Raw genomic sequence first — 18,610 nt, forward strand, 5'->3', positions numbered from 1 at the left:
ATGACTAGGCTTAACCTACGTCTGGTTTTTCCATTACAGCACCAGGGTGTTGCCAGTGATTATGTTAATGTAGGCTCTAGTCTTGTGTTAATTGTTTGGAGCAGGGCTGTGGAATTGGAAACACAAAAGTGAGCCTTTTTGGTAAAACACTGAGGTAAGTCCCTAGTGGAAATTTGCCATTTTGGTGCTTTTCGAATGAGACTTACCCCCACACTAGAGGTCTTCACGGGTCCAAAAGGTTGGACCCTGACCCGAGGTCAATCAGACGAACACCTTTTTTTGAAGGGTGACCCGAGAACAATTAGACCTGGACCCGATTACAACCAGACCTAGACCCGAACCCATGAACCCATGAAGCCCTCTGAGTGTAAAGACAAATACTGTGTATCGCAATAGTCTGAAGTGGCTTCCTTTCTCTGTGTCCTTTCTTACACTAACGTAGAAGAACTGGGCAGGTGAGAACAAACGTATGAGTTCTCAGATGAGTAGACCAGATAAGGAAAGGAGACCAGAGGAGGAAGCCAAGAACTTTGAGGAACGAGATACTAAAATAAAATTGCTGCTCAAATTAACTGGCAAGTATGAAAAAGCGTTCTGTGCCTTTAACATTGCGATCTGCCGTAAACCGTAATGATAATGTCGTAAATCAACACGTGTAAACATTATTTTTTGATTTTATGAAGCTAGCGACACGAAGATGGGGATTTTGGTGTCAATTTATCTATGATACCAGTATTTATTCAAACTAATAAGATGTTGATCCTTACAGTTGAAGATATATTGTCAGAATGTTAATTTTAGTAGTTTAAAAGATTCAAAGGAAAGGTAGGTAACAGTTTCAGGACAGTTGTTGCTGTGTTAGCTAGCTAGCTAGGGAGATAACATGTTCCTTGATTTAAATTGTTATACACTGGCTATATTGTTTCATTACACTGTAACAATGGAATGGAATATTATAAGGTAGCTGGTAAATGTACCTGTGCTATAGCACTTTACCATATGGTTGACAGGCAGACTTACTGGCATACCAGTATGAAAATGTATGGATAAGAGCGTCTGCTAAATGACTAAAATGTAAATACCACCCTGTCTGAAAGGTATTTTTCTGTGATTCATAGCTACTTTAAATATTGTTTCTTGTTTTTCCACGGACCAGAATCATGTTCGTGGCGGTCGAGATGGTTGACACTGTCAGAATCCCCCCATGGAATTTCCAGCGGCAGTTCAATGAGGCCATAGCCGAAGAACTCAACAAGAAATTGGCCAATAAGGTGAGAGGATGCAGTAACAAAAATACTGTAACCAACTCCCCTATTCATCTGTGGTAGTACAGGGGTTCTGTATATTGTCAGCTCAGTTCATCTTTTAATGTTTGCTTGGCTTAGCCTAACACAATTGTGACATTGTAGTCTTGTTAACTTATCTGTGCTTTATTTATTTATGTTAGGCTGTTTTTACTTGCATGTCCACAGGTGGTTTACCAGGTTGGCCTCTGTATCTGTCTGTATGACATCACAAAATTGGAGGATTCCTACATATTCCCAGGTGATGGAGCTTCCCACACCAAAGGTAAGGAAATTAAAATTTGCGACAGATTTTCATGCGAATATTCAAAAATCAGCATAAAAATATTATGCACCTTATGCACAAACTCACTTATTGCAGATAAAAATCTGTGTGATGACATAGTGCACATAAAAAGCGCTTTTGTGCTTACATTTCCATGTACCGAATAAAAAATGGAAGTTCAATGTTTCCATTGCATTTTCAATTCGACCGATGGTTTTGTCACAAACTGTTACAATAAATAGCAAACTTGCCCAATGTAGTTTTGGCGCATGCTCTCTAGACAACAGTTTGCTGATAAAGTTGACAGAGTAGGTTATATGATGAGATATGGATAAGCGCAAGATCAAATAGCAATCAAATAATACCACCCTCGATATTTATTGGACAAGCTTACTGTGCACTTAAAGGCCCAATACAGCCATTTGTATAATAATATAATATGATATGCCATTTAGCAGACGCTTTTATCCAAAGTGACTTACAGTCATGCGTGCATAATTTTTTTGTGTATGGGTGGTCCCGAGGATCGAACCCACTACCTTGGCGTTACAAGCGCCGTGCTCTACCAGCTGAGCTACAGAGGACCATGTATCTTAATATCAAGTCATTTCACCAGGCAGGCCAAAACTCCATCCCACAAAAACAGGCTGAAATTTCAGGCGGTCTTTTCAAACAGCGCTTACACTAAAAGGGCATTATCATTATTTTCACAGAATATTCCAACCTCATAGTGTGGATATATATATATATATATATATATATATATATATATATATATATATATATATATACAGTGGGGAAAAAAAGTATTTAGTCAGCCACCAATTGTGCAAGTTCTCCCACTTAAAAAGATGAGAGAGGCCTGTAATTTTCATCATAGGTATACGTCAACTATGACAGACAAAATGAGAAAAAAAGATCCAGAAAATCACATTGTAGGATTTTTAATGAATTTATTTGCAAATTATGGTGGAAAATAAGTATTTGGTCACCTACAAACAAGCAAGATTTCTGGCTCTCACAGACCTGTAACTTCTTCTTTAAGAGGCTCCTCTGTCCTCCACTCGTTACCTGTATTAATGGCACCTGTTTGAACTTGTTATCAGTATAAAAGACACCTGTCCACAACCTCAAACAGTCACACTCCAAACTCCACTATGGCCAAGACCAAAGAGCTGTCAAAGGACACCAGAAACAAAATTGTAGACCTGCACCAGGCTGGGAAGACTGAATCTGCAATAGGTAAGCAGCTTGGTTTGAAGAAATCAACTGTGGGAGCAATTATTAGGAAATGGAAGACATACAAGACCACTGATAATCTCCCTCGATCTGGGGCTCCACGCAAGATCTCACCCCGTGGGGTCAAAATGATCACAAGAACGGTGAGCAAAAATCCCAGAACCACACGGGGGGACCTAGTGAATGACCTGCAGAGAGCTGGGACCAAAGTAACAAAGCCTACCATCAGTAACACACTACGCCGCCAGGGACTCAAATCCTGCAGTGCAAGACGTGTCTTCCTGCTTAAGCCAGTACATGTCCAGGCCCGTCTGAAGTTTGCTAGAGTGCATTTGGATGATCCAGAAGAGGATTGGGAGACTGTCATATGGTCAGATGAAACCAAAATAGAACTTTTTGGTAAAAACTCAACTCGTCGTGTTTGGAGGACAAAGAATGCTGAGTTGCATCCAAAGAACACCATACCTACTGTGAAGCATGGGGGTGGAAACATCATGCTTTGGGGCTGTTTTTCTGCAAAGGGACCAGGACGACTGATCCGTGTAAAGGAAAGAATGAATGGGGCCATGTATCGTGAGATTTTGAGTGAAAACCTCCTTCCATCAGCAAGGGCATTGAAGATGAAACGTGGCTGGGTCTTTCAGCATGACAATGATCCCAAACACACCGCCCGGGCAACGAAGGAGTGGCTTCGTAAGAAGCATTTCAAGGTCCTGGAGTGGCCTAGCCAGTCTCCAGATCTCAACCCCATAGAAAATCTTTGGAGGGAGTTGAAAGTCCGTGTTGCCCAGCGACAGCCCCAAAACATCACTGCTCTAGAGGAGATCTGCATGGAGGAATGGGCCAAAATACCAGCAACAGTGTGTGAAAACCTTGTGAAGACTTACAGAAAACGTTTGACCTGTGTCATTGCCAACAAAGGGTATATAACAAAGTATTGAGAAACTTTTGTTATTGACCAAATACTTATTTTCCACCATAATTTGCAAATAAATTCATAAAAAATCCTACAATGTGATTTTCTGGATTTATTTTTCTCATTTTGTCTGTCATAGTTGATGTTTACCTATGATGAAAATTACAGGCCTCTCTCATCTTTTTAAGTGGGAGAACTTGCACAATTTGTGGCTGACTAAATACTTTTTTTCCCCACTGTATATATATATATATATATATATATATATATATATATATATATATATATATATATATATATATATATATATATATATATATATACACACACACACAGTGGGGAGAACAATTGATACACTGCCGATTTTGCAGGTTTTCCTACTTACAAAGCATGTAGAGGTCTGTAATTTTTATCATAGGTACACTTCAACTGTGAGAGACGGAATCTAAAACAAAAATCCAGAAAATCACATTGTATGATTTTTAAGTAATTCATTTGCATTTTATTGCATGACATAAGTATTTGATACATCAGAAAAGCAGAACTTAATATTTGGTACAGAAACCTTTGTTTGCAATTACAGAGATCATACGTTTCCTGTAGGTCTTGACCAGGTTTGCACACACTGCAGCAGGGATTTTGGCCCACTCCTCCATACAGACCTTCAGGTTTCGGGGCTGTCGCTGGGCAATACGGACTTTCAGCTCCCTCCAAAGATTTTCTATTGGGTTCAGGTCTGGAGACTGGCTAGGCCACTCCAGGACCTTGAGATGCTTCTTACGGAGCCACTCCTTAGTTGCCCTGGCTGTGTGTTTCGGGTCGTTGTCATGCTGGAAGACCCAGCCACGACCCATCTTCAATGCTCTTACTGAGGGAAGGTGGTTGTTGGCCAAGATCTCGCGATACATGGCCCCATCCATCCTCCCCTCAATACGGTGCAGTCGTCCTGTCCCCTTTGCAGAAAAGCATCCCCAAAGAATGATGTTTCCACCTCCATGCTTCACGGTTGGGATGGTGTTCTTGGGGTTGTACTCATCCTTCTTCTTCCTCCAAACACAGCGAGTGGAGTTTAGACCAAAAAGCTCTATTTTTGTCTCATCAGACCACATGACCTTCTCCCATTCCTCCTCTGGATCATCCAGATGGTCATTGGCAAACTTCAGACGAGCCTGGACATGCGCTGGCTTGAGCAGGGGGACCTTGCGTGCACTGCAGGATTTTAATCCATGACGGCGTAGTGTGTTACTAATGGTTTTCTTTGAGACTGTGGTCCCAGCTCTCTTCAGGTCATTGACCAGGTCCTGCCGTGTAGTTCTGGGCTGATCCCTCACCTTCCTCATGATCATTGATGCCCCACAAGGTGAGATCTTGCATGGAGCCCCAGACCGAGGGTCATTGACCATCATCTTGAACTTCTTCCATTTTCTAATAATTGTGCCAACAGTTGTTGCCTTCTCACCAGGCTGCTTGCCTATTGTCCTGTAGCCCATCCCAGCCTTGTGCATGTCTACAATTTTATCCCTGATGTCCTTACACAGCTCTCTGGTCTTGGCCATTGTGGAGAGGTTGGAGTCTGTTTGATTGAGTGTGTGGACAGGTGTCTTTTATACAGGTAACGAGTTCAAACAGGTGCAGTTAATACAGGTAATGAGTGGAGAACAGGAGGGCTTCTTAAAGAAAAACTAACAGGTCTGTGAGAGACGGAATTCTTACTGGTTGGTAGGTGATCAAATACTTATGTCATGCAATAAAATGCAAATTAATTACTTAAAAATTATACAATGTGATTTTCTGGATTTTTGTTTTAGATTCCGTCTCTCACAGTTGAAGTGTACCTATGATAAGAATTACAGACCTCTACATGCTTTGTAAGTAGGAAAACCTGCAAAATCGGCAGTGTATCAAATACTTGTTCTCCCCACTGTATACACACAACACAGGAAAATCAGTTTTCACTGCACTGGGCCTTTAACCACCATCATCATTTATTTAATCTGCCTATAAACTCTTCATGCTTTTCCACGGCATGGTGGTAGTAGGCTACAACGTAACATATCATTGCATGACTCCAAGTTTACTTCGACATGATGATTATTATATCAATAGTTGCGGCGTTTCGACCACGATTATCTATTTCACATGGGAAAAATTATCCACCGTTGTCTAGTGTATTTTGTGTTGTTGACATTTTGCCCTCAAATGTGTTTCAATCAGGCCTGTTGTGAGTTAATTTTTTTTATGCGTAATTCATCCGCATGAAATGGTTGGATGGAAACCTGTTTAATGTTGCTGATAGGCCTACATGTTTCATATGAATATTGATTTGGAGGTAACAAGTGAATACATTTGTGGGCTCAATCCTAAAACAACCCTTGACCCTTACCTAAGGTAGAAAAAATACAGGTTAAGACAATGTAATAATTCCATGCGGAGCGTTCGCAAATAAACACATTCATTGGACCAGCGCCGTTGCTGATTCTACAAGATTAGCATTGAAAATGTGACCACTGTCGGGAACTCAAGTAATAAAGAGGCTGTAGATAATTTGAAAAACATTTTAAATTGATATAGTGACAGTAAAACGGGTATGTTATGTGTTTGTTGAGTAGTTAGCTGGCATTCCCAACCATTCTGTTTATTTTCCACATTGATGACGAACTTTCTTTACTGCTAACATTCACTTTGTCATTTTCGCTCCAGTGCTGGTTCAATCAATTTGTTTATTTTTGAATGCTTCTGCATGGAATTATGTTGTTTTAACCATTGTTATCTTCAACCTAGCCTAAGGCACTTCGTGTAGATCTGGAAGAATTGAAATATGCAAAGTTATTATAGGACGCCGATTGGGTCTTTGCTTGTCAAAGAAGATACACTTCAGATAACTATTTGACGCGTCGAATAAGCTTGTTGACAAAACAGGACTTGAATATAATTTAACACGTTCATAAACAAATGTACTGTACTTAGTGTAATCAATGTGTAATAACTATCACTCGTATTTCATATGTCACAGTGATTTACCGATACGTATGCTATGATTCTGGTGAAGTTTTTGTCTCGCGCACCTGCCGCAGCCACACAAGGCAGACACACACTTCCCCAAGCTCTGAGACATTGCTGGTCAGAAGAAAAGCTAGGTAGCTGATGGATGCAAACAATGTTCTCCCCCAAAAACATAGCAAAACAACAATCTGTTTCCGTAGCTATAGTTAGCAAGCTAACTATCTAGCTAGGTGTCATCATCTAAAATACCCCTAATGTATGTAATGCTGGCTGGCTGGCAGGCAGAAGCAGCAGGATCACCATCCTTTCTCCCCTGCCTCTGGGATGGTTGCATGTCGGGGAGAATGTTGGACTACCTAGCTAACATTTTTGATCCTGCTCGTTTGATCCTGATCTTATTTCAAATGCTCACACTGACGTTTTCCCATTCAGTCGAACAAATAATGGCTTATTACCAAAGCAGTATTGTAAACACATTGTGGCCGGTGTGTGTGCTTGTTTGCAGACTTTGATTGTTTTTTACAGCTTTGACGGTGCTACTGACTGTAGTGGTGGCACTTGGCTTGCGCATACAAATTTAGCGCACACAACATTCTATAATAGAATAGTGTCATTTGGCACGTCAAATGAAAAGCTTATTTGACGCGTCAAATAGTGTTATTTGACGTATCTTTTTTGACACGCAAAGACCCAAATGGCGTTCTATAAAGACCCATATTGCACCTTATTCCTATCCAATCCTATCAGATCTACACAAGTGCCTGGAGGGCAGGGCCTAAGGGTTGTTTCTGAGCAGGGACTTTCTCTTAGGACTGTGTCCATTTTGGTGTGACCCTATCTTTTCCCTACTCTGTTTGTTAGTACACTTCAGGTATGTTGTGTTCCACCCTTTCTTGGATGAGATTCTTGTTGGAAAGATCAAGTACTGCAGTCAAGAAGGAGTACATGGTGAGAGAAAGTCCTAATCTTTTCCCTCGCCTTCCAGTTTTCTCACCACCCATCTGAATGTTAAGTCCTAATCGTCCTAATAGCGTGAAGGTGAAATTACAGAGGAGGAACTTCTGGATGCAATTATAGACTTTAAGTCCGGGAAAACTCCAGGGTTGGATGGCATACCAGTCGAGGTATACCAAACCTTTTTGATATACTCAGAGGACCGTTATTAGCATGTTTTAACCACTCCTATGTAAATGGTAGATTATCAGACACTCAAGAAGGTCTGATTTCATTATTACTGAAACAGGATATAAGTGGAAAATATAAAGATCCAGTCCATAAAAAAAATTGGAGGCCCCTTACACTTCAGTGTTGTGATGCAAAATGTATAGCGCATAGAATTAAAAAGGTATTGTCGGACATTATTCATTCTAATCAGACAGGTCTTTTACATGGACGATACATTGGAGATAATATAAGGCAAGTACTGGAAACAATAGAACACTATGAAACATTTGGGAAACCAGGCCTGCTATTCATAGCAGACTTCGAAAAGGTATTTGATAAAGTACGACTGGGGTTTATACACTGCTCAAAAAAATAAAGGGAACACTAAAATAACTCATCCTAGATCTGAATGAATGAAATAATCTTATTAAATACTTTTTTCTTTACATAGTTGAATGTGCTGACAACAAAATCATCGCCAAACCGGTCATGCTGGAGGATGTTGCAGGCAGCAGAACGTTCTCCACGGCGTCTCCAGACTCTGTCACGTGCTCAGTGTGAACCTGCTTTCATCTGTGAAGAGCACAGGGCACCAGTGGCGAATTTGCCAATCTTGGTGTTCTCTGGCAAATGCCAAACGTCCTGCACGGTGTTGGGCTGTAAGCACAACCCCCACCTGTGGACGTCGGGCCCTCATACCACCCTCATGGAGTCTGTTTCTGACCGTTTGAGCAGACACATGCACATTTGTGGCCTGCTGGAGGTCATTTTGCAGGGCTCTGGCAGTGCTCCTCCTTGCACAAAGGCGGAGGTAGCAGTCCTGCTGCTGGGTTGTTGCCCTCCTACGGCCTCCTCCACGTCTCCTGATGTACTGGCCTGTCTCCTGGTAGCGCCTCCATGCTCTGGACACTACGCTGACAGACACAGCAAACCTTCTTGCCACAGCTCGCATTGATGTGCCATCCTGGATGAGCTGCACTACCTGAGCCACTTGTGTGGGTTGTAGACTCCGTCTCATGCTACCACTAGAGTGAAAGCACCGCCAGCATTCAAAAGTGACCAAAACATCAGCCAGGAAGCATAGGAACTGAGAAGTGGTCTGTGGTCACGACCTGCAAAACCAGTCCTTTATTGGGGGTGTCTTGCTAATTGCCTATAATTTCCACCTGTTGTCTATTCCATTTGCACAACAGCATGTGAAATGTATTGTCAATCAGTGTTGCTTCCTAAGTGGACAGTTTGATTTCACAGAAGTGTGATTGACTTGGAGTTACATTGTGTTGTTTAAGTGTTCCCTTTATTTTTTTGAGCAGTGTATATCAATGCCTGGAGCATTTCAATTTAGGAGAATCTCTTATAAATTGGATTAAAATCATGTATAGTAACCCTAGGTGTAAAATAGTAAATAATGGCTATTTCTCCAAAAGTTTTAAACTGTCGAGGAGTGAAACAAGGTTGTCCACTATCGGCATATCTATTTATTATGGCCATCGAGATGCTAGCTATTAAAATCATATCCAACAATTAGGGGTGGGCGATATGAGCTAAAATTCATATCACGATATTTTCCACTGTCCAGACGATATCGATATGATATCACGATATATGACGTAAAAAAATATGAATCACATTTTAATATCCCTTCTTGGTTAAATTATATTAGTTAAGGAAAAATATGTATTTGAACCTTATATAACCAGAAAGAGTGAGGCATTGGACCGTATGGACCTGAAAAGTTTTTATTTGTATTGTGCAAACATGCATTCCGTAAACATGAGGTAGGTAGGCCTATATATATATATATATATATATAAATTAGATATTAAGTAAAATTAAATAAAAAATAACAGGAGATAAAGAAAATAAGGTAATTACAAATTCAAATACGTGTGTTTGTTTTGGCTACGGTCCGTAGATATGTAAAAAACTAACCGTTTGAAACTAAACCTTTCAAGCCTCAACCATCAATTATCAACAATATCAACAAATCTTCACTAGAACTTTCTTCACAAGTTCCGTGCCAGGAATACCAGCATGTTGACTGTTTCTGGCTTTAGTGCTGCCCTGTGACATGTCACCACATTGCCCCCAGTGCTGAATGCCCTCTCAGAGGGGGCACTTGTGGCAGGGATGCATAAGTATTTCTTTGCCAGACAACTCACACGTGGAAAATTAGATCCGTGAAATCGCCACCACTCCAAAGGATCAGACTCGCTGTCTGCTGCCGTTGCCAGAATGTAGCTATTCAGCTCTTGCTCAATGATCTGCCTCTCTGAACATGAGGCAGGTGCACTGCTGGTCTGCTTAAAGAAGCTCCCAAGGCTCTTCTTGGGCTTCTTGCCTGATTGATGAGCAGTGGAAGCTTCTTTCTCCCTGTCAGTGTGATCCTCTGCAAGAGACGATTTTCCCAGGGCTGTGTTCTCCACCAGGAGGGCTTCGGTCTCTGAGGCAGCTCTCACCTTAAAAAATGAAAATAATTAAACTTTATTTGTATAGCACCTTTCATACATAAAATGCAGCCCAAAGTGCTTTACATTTGAAGCAATAAAACAAGAACAAATGAATAAATACCTTAATGTCCTCCAGTTTCTCAGCGGACATGTACCTGGTCTTGAACCTTGGATCTAGAAAGGTAGCCATGGAGAGCAGCTCATCTGTTGCAGGGTCAGTGTACTTGTTATTCAAGTAATCAAGAACCTTGATCTTGATCTCTTTGGTCAGTTCTGTATCGTCCTTGCTCAGATTTAGAACCTCTGCATTTAACAGATTGATGACAGGCTTCAAATAGGACACGCTCACATACGCTTCTCCTGACAGGGCATCTGTAAAGTCCTGGAGTGGCTTCAGTGCTGCTGTGACTGATTCCAAGACCTGGATGTCTTGCCAGGTAGGTACAAGGTGCCGTGTCTTTTTGTCCCCTGCCAGGACCTGTGTAATGGCCTTTTCCTGCTCCAGGACTCTTTCCATCATTTTCAGACGAGATCCCCACCTTGTCGGAGATTCTGTGATGAGCTTGTGCAGGGGCAGGCTTAGTTCATTCTGTGCTGTCATCAGGGCCTTCTGCTTTTTCCAGCTGTATGAGAACGTGCTAACCACCTTTTTGCAAACCCCTGTGGCCCGGGAAATCGCACACCCCTGTGGCCCGGGAGCGTTTTGGACACTCCTCTCTGGAAATTGGGAATAAGAAATCAAAATAATAGGGTGAAAAATAATCGAATCACAATACAATAATAATTAATAATAATGCATTTTTATATAGAAATCACAATACAATATAACTTTTAATCTTTGTTTGAGGATTTACGGCATTTACATTAAACTGTTACACATTTTACAAATCTGATGTGCTTAGATTTAGCCTACGGTACATGGCTGATGTGAGCTGTATTTTTTCTTAATAATAAGCATCATACAGGGTAGGCCTAGGCTACAGTCCTGAAACTTACCAATAGCATTGTGCAGCCTGTGTCCGAAACATCCAAGGTTTGCCCACTTGTTCAGCTGCAATGCCTTGATCATGTTCGATCCGCTGTCGGTCGTCATACAAACTTGACGCGACTCTTTTAATCCCCAGGACGACAGTATGTCCCTCAGCCCACCTGCAATTATTTCCCCGGTGTGGTCGTCTGGGAAATAAGACGTCTGTAGGCACTTACTTTTCAGTTTCCAGTCACCGTCTATGTAATGGATTGTGAGGCTTATATAAGGTTCTGTGGTACGACTTGACCATAGATCGGCAGTAGTGGAGAAGAATGGAATGTTATTTATCTCACTGTAAACTCTGTCCCAGCATTCTGTGTAAAGCTGTGGCAGGCATTTTTGGCTAAAATATTTGCGGCTCGGGATCTCATATCTTGGGTCCAGAGTTTGAATCAACTTTCTGAACCCCTCTTTCTCCACAGTTTGAATCGGTACCATGTCCTTCGCTATGTGATTTGTAATCGCAGCTGTGATGTCTATCCATTTTTTGCTCGTCTTCTCATAGCAAGTACCGGCAGCAAATGATGATATAATTGATTGTTGAGTGCGAGTCTGGCTTGTCTTCGGGCGAGCTCCTGGGCTTACTGTCTCACGCATTCTGGTGCATTGTTCATACTCACGGACATGTATGTTTTTTAAGTGATTGAACAGGTTGGTCGTGTTTCCACCTTTTGCTAAGACAACACGACGACACAACTTGCATAGGGTAGTGTTTTGGTCGGGGTCGGAGATTTTAAAGCCAAACCAGTTCCAAACAACAGAGGTGCCCCCTTTCTTCTTAACCAATTTATCCTCCTGCTCTTGAGCAACATCAATTTCTGTGTTTTCGCTCATCCTGGATTGTAAAGTTTTCCCCCAATAGTTAACCTGCCTCCTAACTGCAGCTGCCTGCACACTTCTTTGTTGCTAGCACTACATGCGTGCAACAAGTGCATGCGACGTGCGCTCATAAAAATAGGTCAACATATTAACATACATTCTTTTATTCGTAAGAACCAAGAAAGGTTGGATAAAAAAAATAAAAAAAAGATGTAGCTACTTAGTACTATCACTCAGTTGAAATTTGGAACAAAAAAATATTGATGCAAAATTCGAATTTATGAATTCTGAATAAATCGCGGTATCCATGATATTGCTAAATCCATATCATGGCGCGGCACAATACCGGTTTTTACTATCAAACCGGTATATCGCCCACTCCTACCAACAATAATATCAAGGGATTAGAAATCCAGAGCTTAAAAATAAAGGTGTCATTGTACACTGATGATTCATGTTTTCTTTTAAATCCACAACTTGAATCCCTCCACAGCCTAATAGAGGATCTAGATATATGTTCTAACCTCTCTGGATTACAACCAAATTATGATAAATATACTATATTACTTATTGGATCACTAAAACATAAAAAATGTACATTACCATGTAGTTTACCAATAAAATGGTCTGATGGTGATGTGGATATACTCGGAATACATACCCCAAATGAAATAAATGATCTCACTTCAATACATTTTGATAGAAAGTTAGCAAAAATAGATAAAATCTTGCTACCATGGAAAGGTACAGTGAGGGGAAAAAAGTATTTGATCCCCTGCTGATATTGTACGTTTGCCCACTGACAAAGACATGATCAGTCTATAATTTTAATGGTAGGTTTGTTTGAACAGTGAGAGACAGAATAACAACAACAAAAATCCAGAAAAACGCATGTCAAAAATGTTATAAATTGATTTGCATTTTAATGAGGGAAATAAGTATTTGATCCCTCAGCAAAACATGACTTAGTACTTGGTGGCAAAACCCTTGTTGGCAATCACAGAGGTCAGACGTTTCTTGTAGTTGGCCACCAGGTTTGCACACATCTCAGGAGGGATTTTGTTCCACTCCTCTTTGCAGATCTTCTCCAAGTCATTAAGGTTTCGAGGCTGACGTTTGACAACTCTAACCTTCAGCTCCCTCCACAGATTTTCTATGGGATTAAGGTCTGGAGACTGGCTCGGCCACTCCAGGACCTTAATGTGCTTCTTCTTGAGCCACTCCTTTGTTGCCTTGGCCGTGTGTTTTGGGTCATTGTCATGCTGGAATACCCATCCACAACCCATTTTCAATGCCCTGGCTGAGGGAAGGAGGTTCTCACCCAAGATTTGACGGTACATGGCGCCGTCCATCGTCCCTTTGATGCGGTGAAGTTGTCCTGTCCCCTTTGCAGAAAAACACTCCCAAAGCATAATGTTTCCACCTCCATGTTTGACGGTGGGGATGGTGTTCTTGGGGTCATAGGCAGCATTCCTCCTCCTCCAAACACGACGAGTTGAGTTGATGCCAAAGAGCTCGATTTTGGTCTCATCTGAATCATTCAGATGTTCATTGGCAAACTTCAGACGGCCCTGTATATGTGCTTTCTTGAGCAGGGGGACCTTGCGGGCGCTGCAGGATTTCAGTCCTTCACGGTGTAGTGTGTTACCAATTGTTTTCTTGGTGACTATGGTCCCAGCTGCCTTGAGATCATTGACAAGATCCTCCCGTGTAGTTCTGGACTGATTCCTCACCGTTCTCATGATCATTGCAACTCCACGAGGTGAGATCTTGCATGGAGCCCCAGGCTGAGGGAGATTGACAGTTATTTTGTGTTTCTTCCATTTGCGAATAATCGCACCAACTGTTGTCACCTTCTTACCAAGCTGCTTGGCGATGATCTTGTAGCCCATTCCAGCCTTGTGTAGGTCTACAATCTTGTCCCTGACATCCTTGGAGAGCTCTTTGGTCTTGGCCATGGTGGAGAGTTTGGAATCTGATTGATTGATTGCTTCTGTGGACAGGTGTCTTTTATACAGGTAACAAACTGAGATTAGGAGCACTCCCTTTAAGAGTGTGCTCCTAATCTCAGCTCCTTACCTGTATAAAAGACACCTGGCAGCCAGAAATCTTTCTGATTGAGAGGGGGTCAAATACTTATATCCCACATTAAAATGCAAATCAATTTATAACATTTTTGACATGCGTTTTTCTGGATTCTTTTGTTGTTATTCTGTCTCACTGTTCAAATAAACCTACCATTAATATTATAGACTGATAATTTCTTTGTCAGTGGGCAAACGTACAAAATCAGCAGGGGATGAAATACTTTTTTCCCTCACTGTATATGTGTATGTATGAGAGAGAAAAAAAACATATGGGGGATTGGAAGTGATGCAGACAATTACATTGATGGAAGTTACAATCGATCTGCAATATTAAAGCTGATCTACCCCCTAGGGAAAAAAAGAAAAAAAAAGAGCCTATATGACTCAGTGCAACAGCATTGTCCATAACGCATAGACCTATGTCTATTCTGGACTAATAGGCCTCATCATGTGAAAATAGGAACACTTGAAAATGCTGTGATTTGCTGATACACTAATCTGGGTCAGCTGCTTTTTATACACCGCCGTCACAGCCCCAGAGGAGTCAGTACACACTGCAATGGGATTCCTACCGACCCTGTCTCTCTCTCAATGTATAAAGTGGATCAACAGGGAGAATGTCTCAGTATGAAGTATAACATTGATGTGGCAGTCTGTCCGTATAGATTTGTTCACACTACCATGTTTTGTTTTACAGTCAGCCTAGGATTCTTTGATGACATCGTCATTCCCCCAGAGTCCCTACAGCAGCCTGCAAAATTGTATCCTACTCAGTGATGTGTGTTTGTGTATTTCTTACCAATGTGTACATTTTACAATTTGTTGCTTGAAAGCTGAGTTGCAGTAGATGGCTCAGGAATACGATAGTGTAAATGTTAATTAACCTCATGTTGATAGCTATCCGATAGACATTTTAGTTTACCTGTAAAAGCGACTGAAAATAAATCCATCCAGCATGCGCTCCTTGACTGCTGCCCCAGCGATGAAACGGAGCAGGTGTGGGTGTGGGAGTATGAGACGGACGAAGGGGCCCATGACCTCTACATGGACCAAGGTGAGGAGATCCGCTTCCGGGTCACAGATGAAGTCTTCCTGGACACGTCGCCTACGGGCCCTTCTGCCGCAGTAACTGACACCCCTTCAGCCCCAGGAGCAGAGGACGGTGGCCAGAAGAAAGAGGCCCCTTACACACTGCTAGTAAGAAAGCGCTCACTGATATAAGACTTATTTCACACTACAAAATATTTAATTACTATTGTTGTGAATTGAATAATTTCAAGTATCCATATACAGTATATGTAACTGAGTTAAATGGTACTGGTAAGCTCACTCAAAACGTCCAGTGAGCAGGTATGGAATGTTTGCTCAGGAGTATAATTCATTGGCTGATCCCTCCTGATGACTTGGAAGGAATTATGTGATCTTAGGTAGCTGATGGATGCAAACAATGTTCTCCCCCAGTCCCACCCAGTTGACTACTTCAAAATTGTGAAAGTCCTCAAGGGCGCTGCCCATGCTAAAACAGGCTTTGGGGCGCTGGAGCTGTATATCTAAGTCTATGGCGATGGTGCTGCCGAATTGGTACCTTTTGGGTAGTGCAACTGGTTAGTACTTTGTCAAGCAGGGTGGTCACTTGTGCTTGCGAAGCAAAGGACCACTCGTTCGAGGAGGCAAAACTGTTAACAGCACAGTGACGTCCGTCACATAGGTGTACTTTTGGTTTTACATCATACATCCTTTTTACAAATGACTATTTTAAGGTATTTTTCAATGCTATGTCAGTTTTCTCTAATAATGGCCATAATTCATCCCCCCCCCCACGCCTTTCTTGTGTTCTAGGGTACCATTAGCGAGCCAGGCTTGGGCCTCCTGTCCTGGTGGAACAGCTAGCGAAAGGGAGAGACCATTACAGTAGAGAAAACAGGGGAGACAGCTGTCAAGTATTCATCCCAGCTGCTTGGACATACACCTTCTTTTTGGACTCTTCTCAGAGTCCCTCCTCCCAGGTGTGCCACGAGGCTCATGGACACAGAACTGCGAGCTCAAGTGGAGGAGCCAGGATTCCCATAATAGGAACTGCCCTATCTGCCTTCATAATGGCAGACCCAAGGACAAGGGATCAGTAGCAAGGATTACTAATAGAGCACACAGACTGGGGACATGGAGAACTGTCTCCCTTGCAAAGGTGTAGATCCACTTCCCTCTGTATATTGTAAATACTACCACCATAACTGTTAACGTACCAGCATTTACACCCGGTGCACATGACAGTAAGAAAGACTGAGTAAAAGGCCCCAATTGGCCTCTTTAGTGTCACCATGTAAGTCTGAGTGAGTGTGCCTAAATATACAATTGTGTGTTGTCTTTGTGACCAGTATAGTGTTTCATCAGTGATCATTTTTGTTTGCATGATTTTGAGTTGGGTTATTTAAGCAATAAGGCCCAAAGGGATGTGGTAAATGGCCAACATACCATGGCTAATGGATGTTCTTAGGCACGAGTGCCTGGATACAGCCCTTAGCCATGGTATATTGGCCATTTATAAACTGGTTACCAATGTAATTAGAGCAGTAAAAATAAATGTTTTGTCATACCAGTGGTATATGGTCTCATATACCACGGCTGTCATCCAATCAACATTCAGGGTTCGACCCACCCAGTTTATAATTGTGAATAGGACATGTATCCCAAAAAGATCATACAAAAATTATAGTTCTTGGGAAGGACTGTCATGAACCCACAAGCACTATACCTCAATGTAATTTGTGTATTTTAGTGGGTGGGAAGTCTGGCTTCTGAAGCACCTAACAACATTTTTTATAAACCATAGAAGCCAGATTCTTCCAGGCCAAATGAATGTATCATATTCTGATCTTGATTTAGGTTATTTTTACTTATACCGTTACATGAAGGAATACATCAGTATAGTTTACAATACGAATACCTCATTGTTTAATGTAATAACTGCTTTGACGTGTATGAGCATAGCAGTCTTGTTATGACAACAAATCTGTCGGCATCACAAACATCACGCCCATTCTCTCGACTCTACAGTGGACAATCAGCCAGCGGCAGCTGCGCAGCCTCAGCAACACCCCGCAGATCAGGGTATTCCGCGGCACTACGCGGATTTATTGGAGTTATTTATTTAATTAATGTTATATAATAGTAACTGCCAAGGCGCACACACCCGTCCTCTACCGACAAACGGACTCTAGCAATGCAGTAAGTAGGCCCATGTTTTTTTAATTTTTTATAATTGTAGAAATATTAAAGTATGCGTGTGCCATCTATTGTTTGGATTGTAGAAAATATGTCGCCTATTCATTACGTGTGACAGCCTTTTTGACCAAAGAATAGGCTATAGGAAATGGGTTGATGAGAATGACGACAACTGTTGGCTATAGAATACCTTTGACTAGGCTACTCATCCTCTCATGCCTATACGGTGTCTGTTCGCGCGCGCCGCCTTTTCGACTGTTCTGGAAATTTGAAAAAATCGGATGATATGCTTGTTTTTGACAGAATCATCTGGGAATGCAGACTGGTCATTCACTTAACCGAAATGCACGCCTCCGCAACATGACGAATCATACAATGTTATGAATATCTCACGTAGAGGGATTTTTCTTGTGATATTAAGACACGTTGAGCCGAGTCAACTGACTATTTCAGATATTTAATTCTGATTTAGCCCAGAGAAAGTCTCCAGAGAAATAGCCTTCACTGTTTCTCTCTTTTTACATTGTCATTTTTACTTCATAAAAACGGATTCCTATCCTTCTTTACACAGTCAATTTGCATTCGTGTGAAAGGATCATCTACTTCTCTAATTTGACAATTTTGGTGTTACAATGTAGCAGCCCTACTGTTTTGGTTTGCAGTCATTATCCAACGCTTTCCCGTATTGCATGCTGACGTCACAAACACACCGCTTGCGTTTTGCCAGCAGCTCTGTCGTCGGCGGTCTATACATGCGCGCTGTCAGAGAACTCTGTTTTACTGTAACCTTGACGATGCAGGCAGAGCGAAAGAATTTAACAATCTTAAACCATGCAAAGCCATCTTGGCCTTGGAGAGTGTGCTGTGTCCTATCTTATTGTGTGCACATGCCATCGATATGCACCACCATGTCTTTGCACCAGTGGCGGTCAGTGCCGTTTATAATGAGGGAGGATAATATTGTTTTTCATGAGCATGGCCTTATTTCTATTACAGCATGTTGGATGACAGTCATTCATATTCCATTCACCCAGTTCAATGGAACATCGATAGGTTTAGGCTACTTCATGATACTCGAATTTTCCCTATACCCATCGTGAGGTTGCTACAA

General features: G+C 41.7%; 1 protein-coding gene across 2 annotated transcripts; it reads left to right on the top strand.

The window, feature by feature from the left end:
- Window positions 1-629: 629 nt before the first annotated feature.
- Window positions 630-16,870, top strand: LOC311137701 (DNA-directed RNA polymerase III subunit RPC8-like). Of its 2 annotated transcripts, XM_084172249.1 has the most exons (7): window positions 630-825; window positions 1,157-1,271; window positions 1,473-1,569; window positions 7,589-7,675; window positions 14,975-15,038; window positions 15,258-15,474; window positions 16,117-16,870. In XM_084172249.1, exons 2-7 carry the CDS (start codon window positions 1,161-1,163, stop codon window positions 16,165-16,167), a joined length of 627 nt encoding a protein of 208 aa, XP_084028375.1. In that variant the 5' UTR covers window positions 630-825; window positions 1,157-1,160; the 3' UTR covers window positions 16,168-16,870. The 2 variants fall into 2 exon arrangements, with proteins under 2 accessions (XP_084028375.1, XP_084028376.1); XM_084172250.1 differs by lacking the exon at window positions 7,589-7,675.
- Window positions 16,871-18,610: the final 1,740 nt, after the last annotated feature.

Source organism: Coregonus lavaretus (genome assembly GCF_964263955.1).
Source record: "Coregonus lavaretus genome assembly, chromosome: 2".
Taxonomy (NCBI): domain Eukaryota; kingdom Metazoa; phylum Chordata; class Actinopteri; order Salmoniformes; family Salmonidae; genus Coregonus; species Coregonus lavaretus.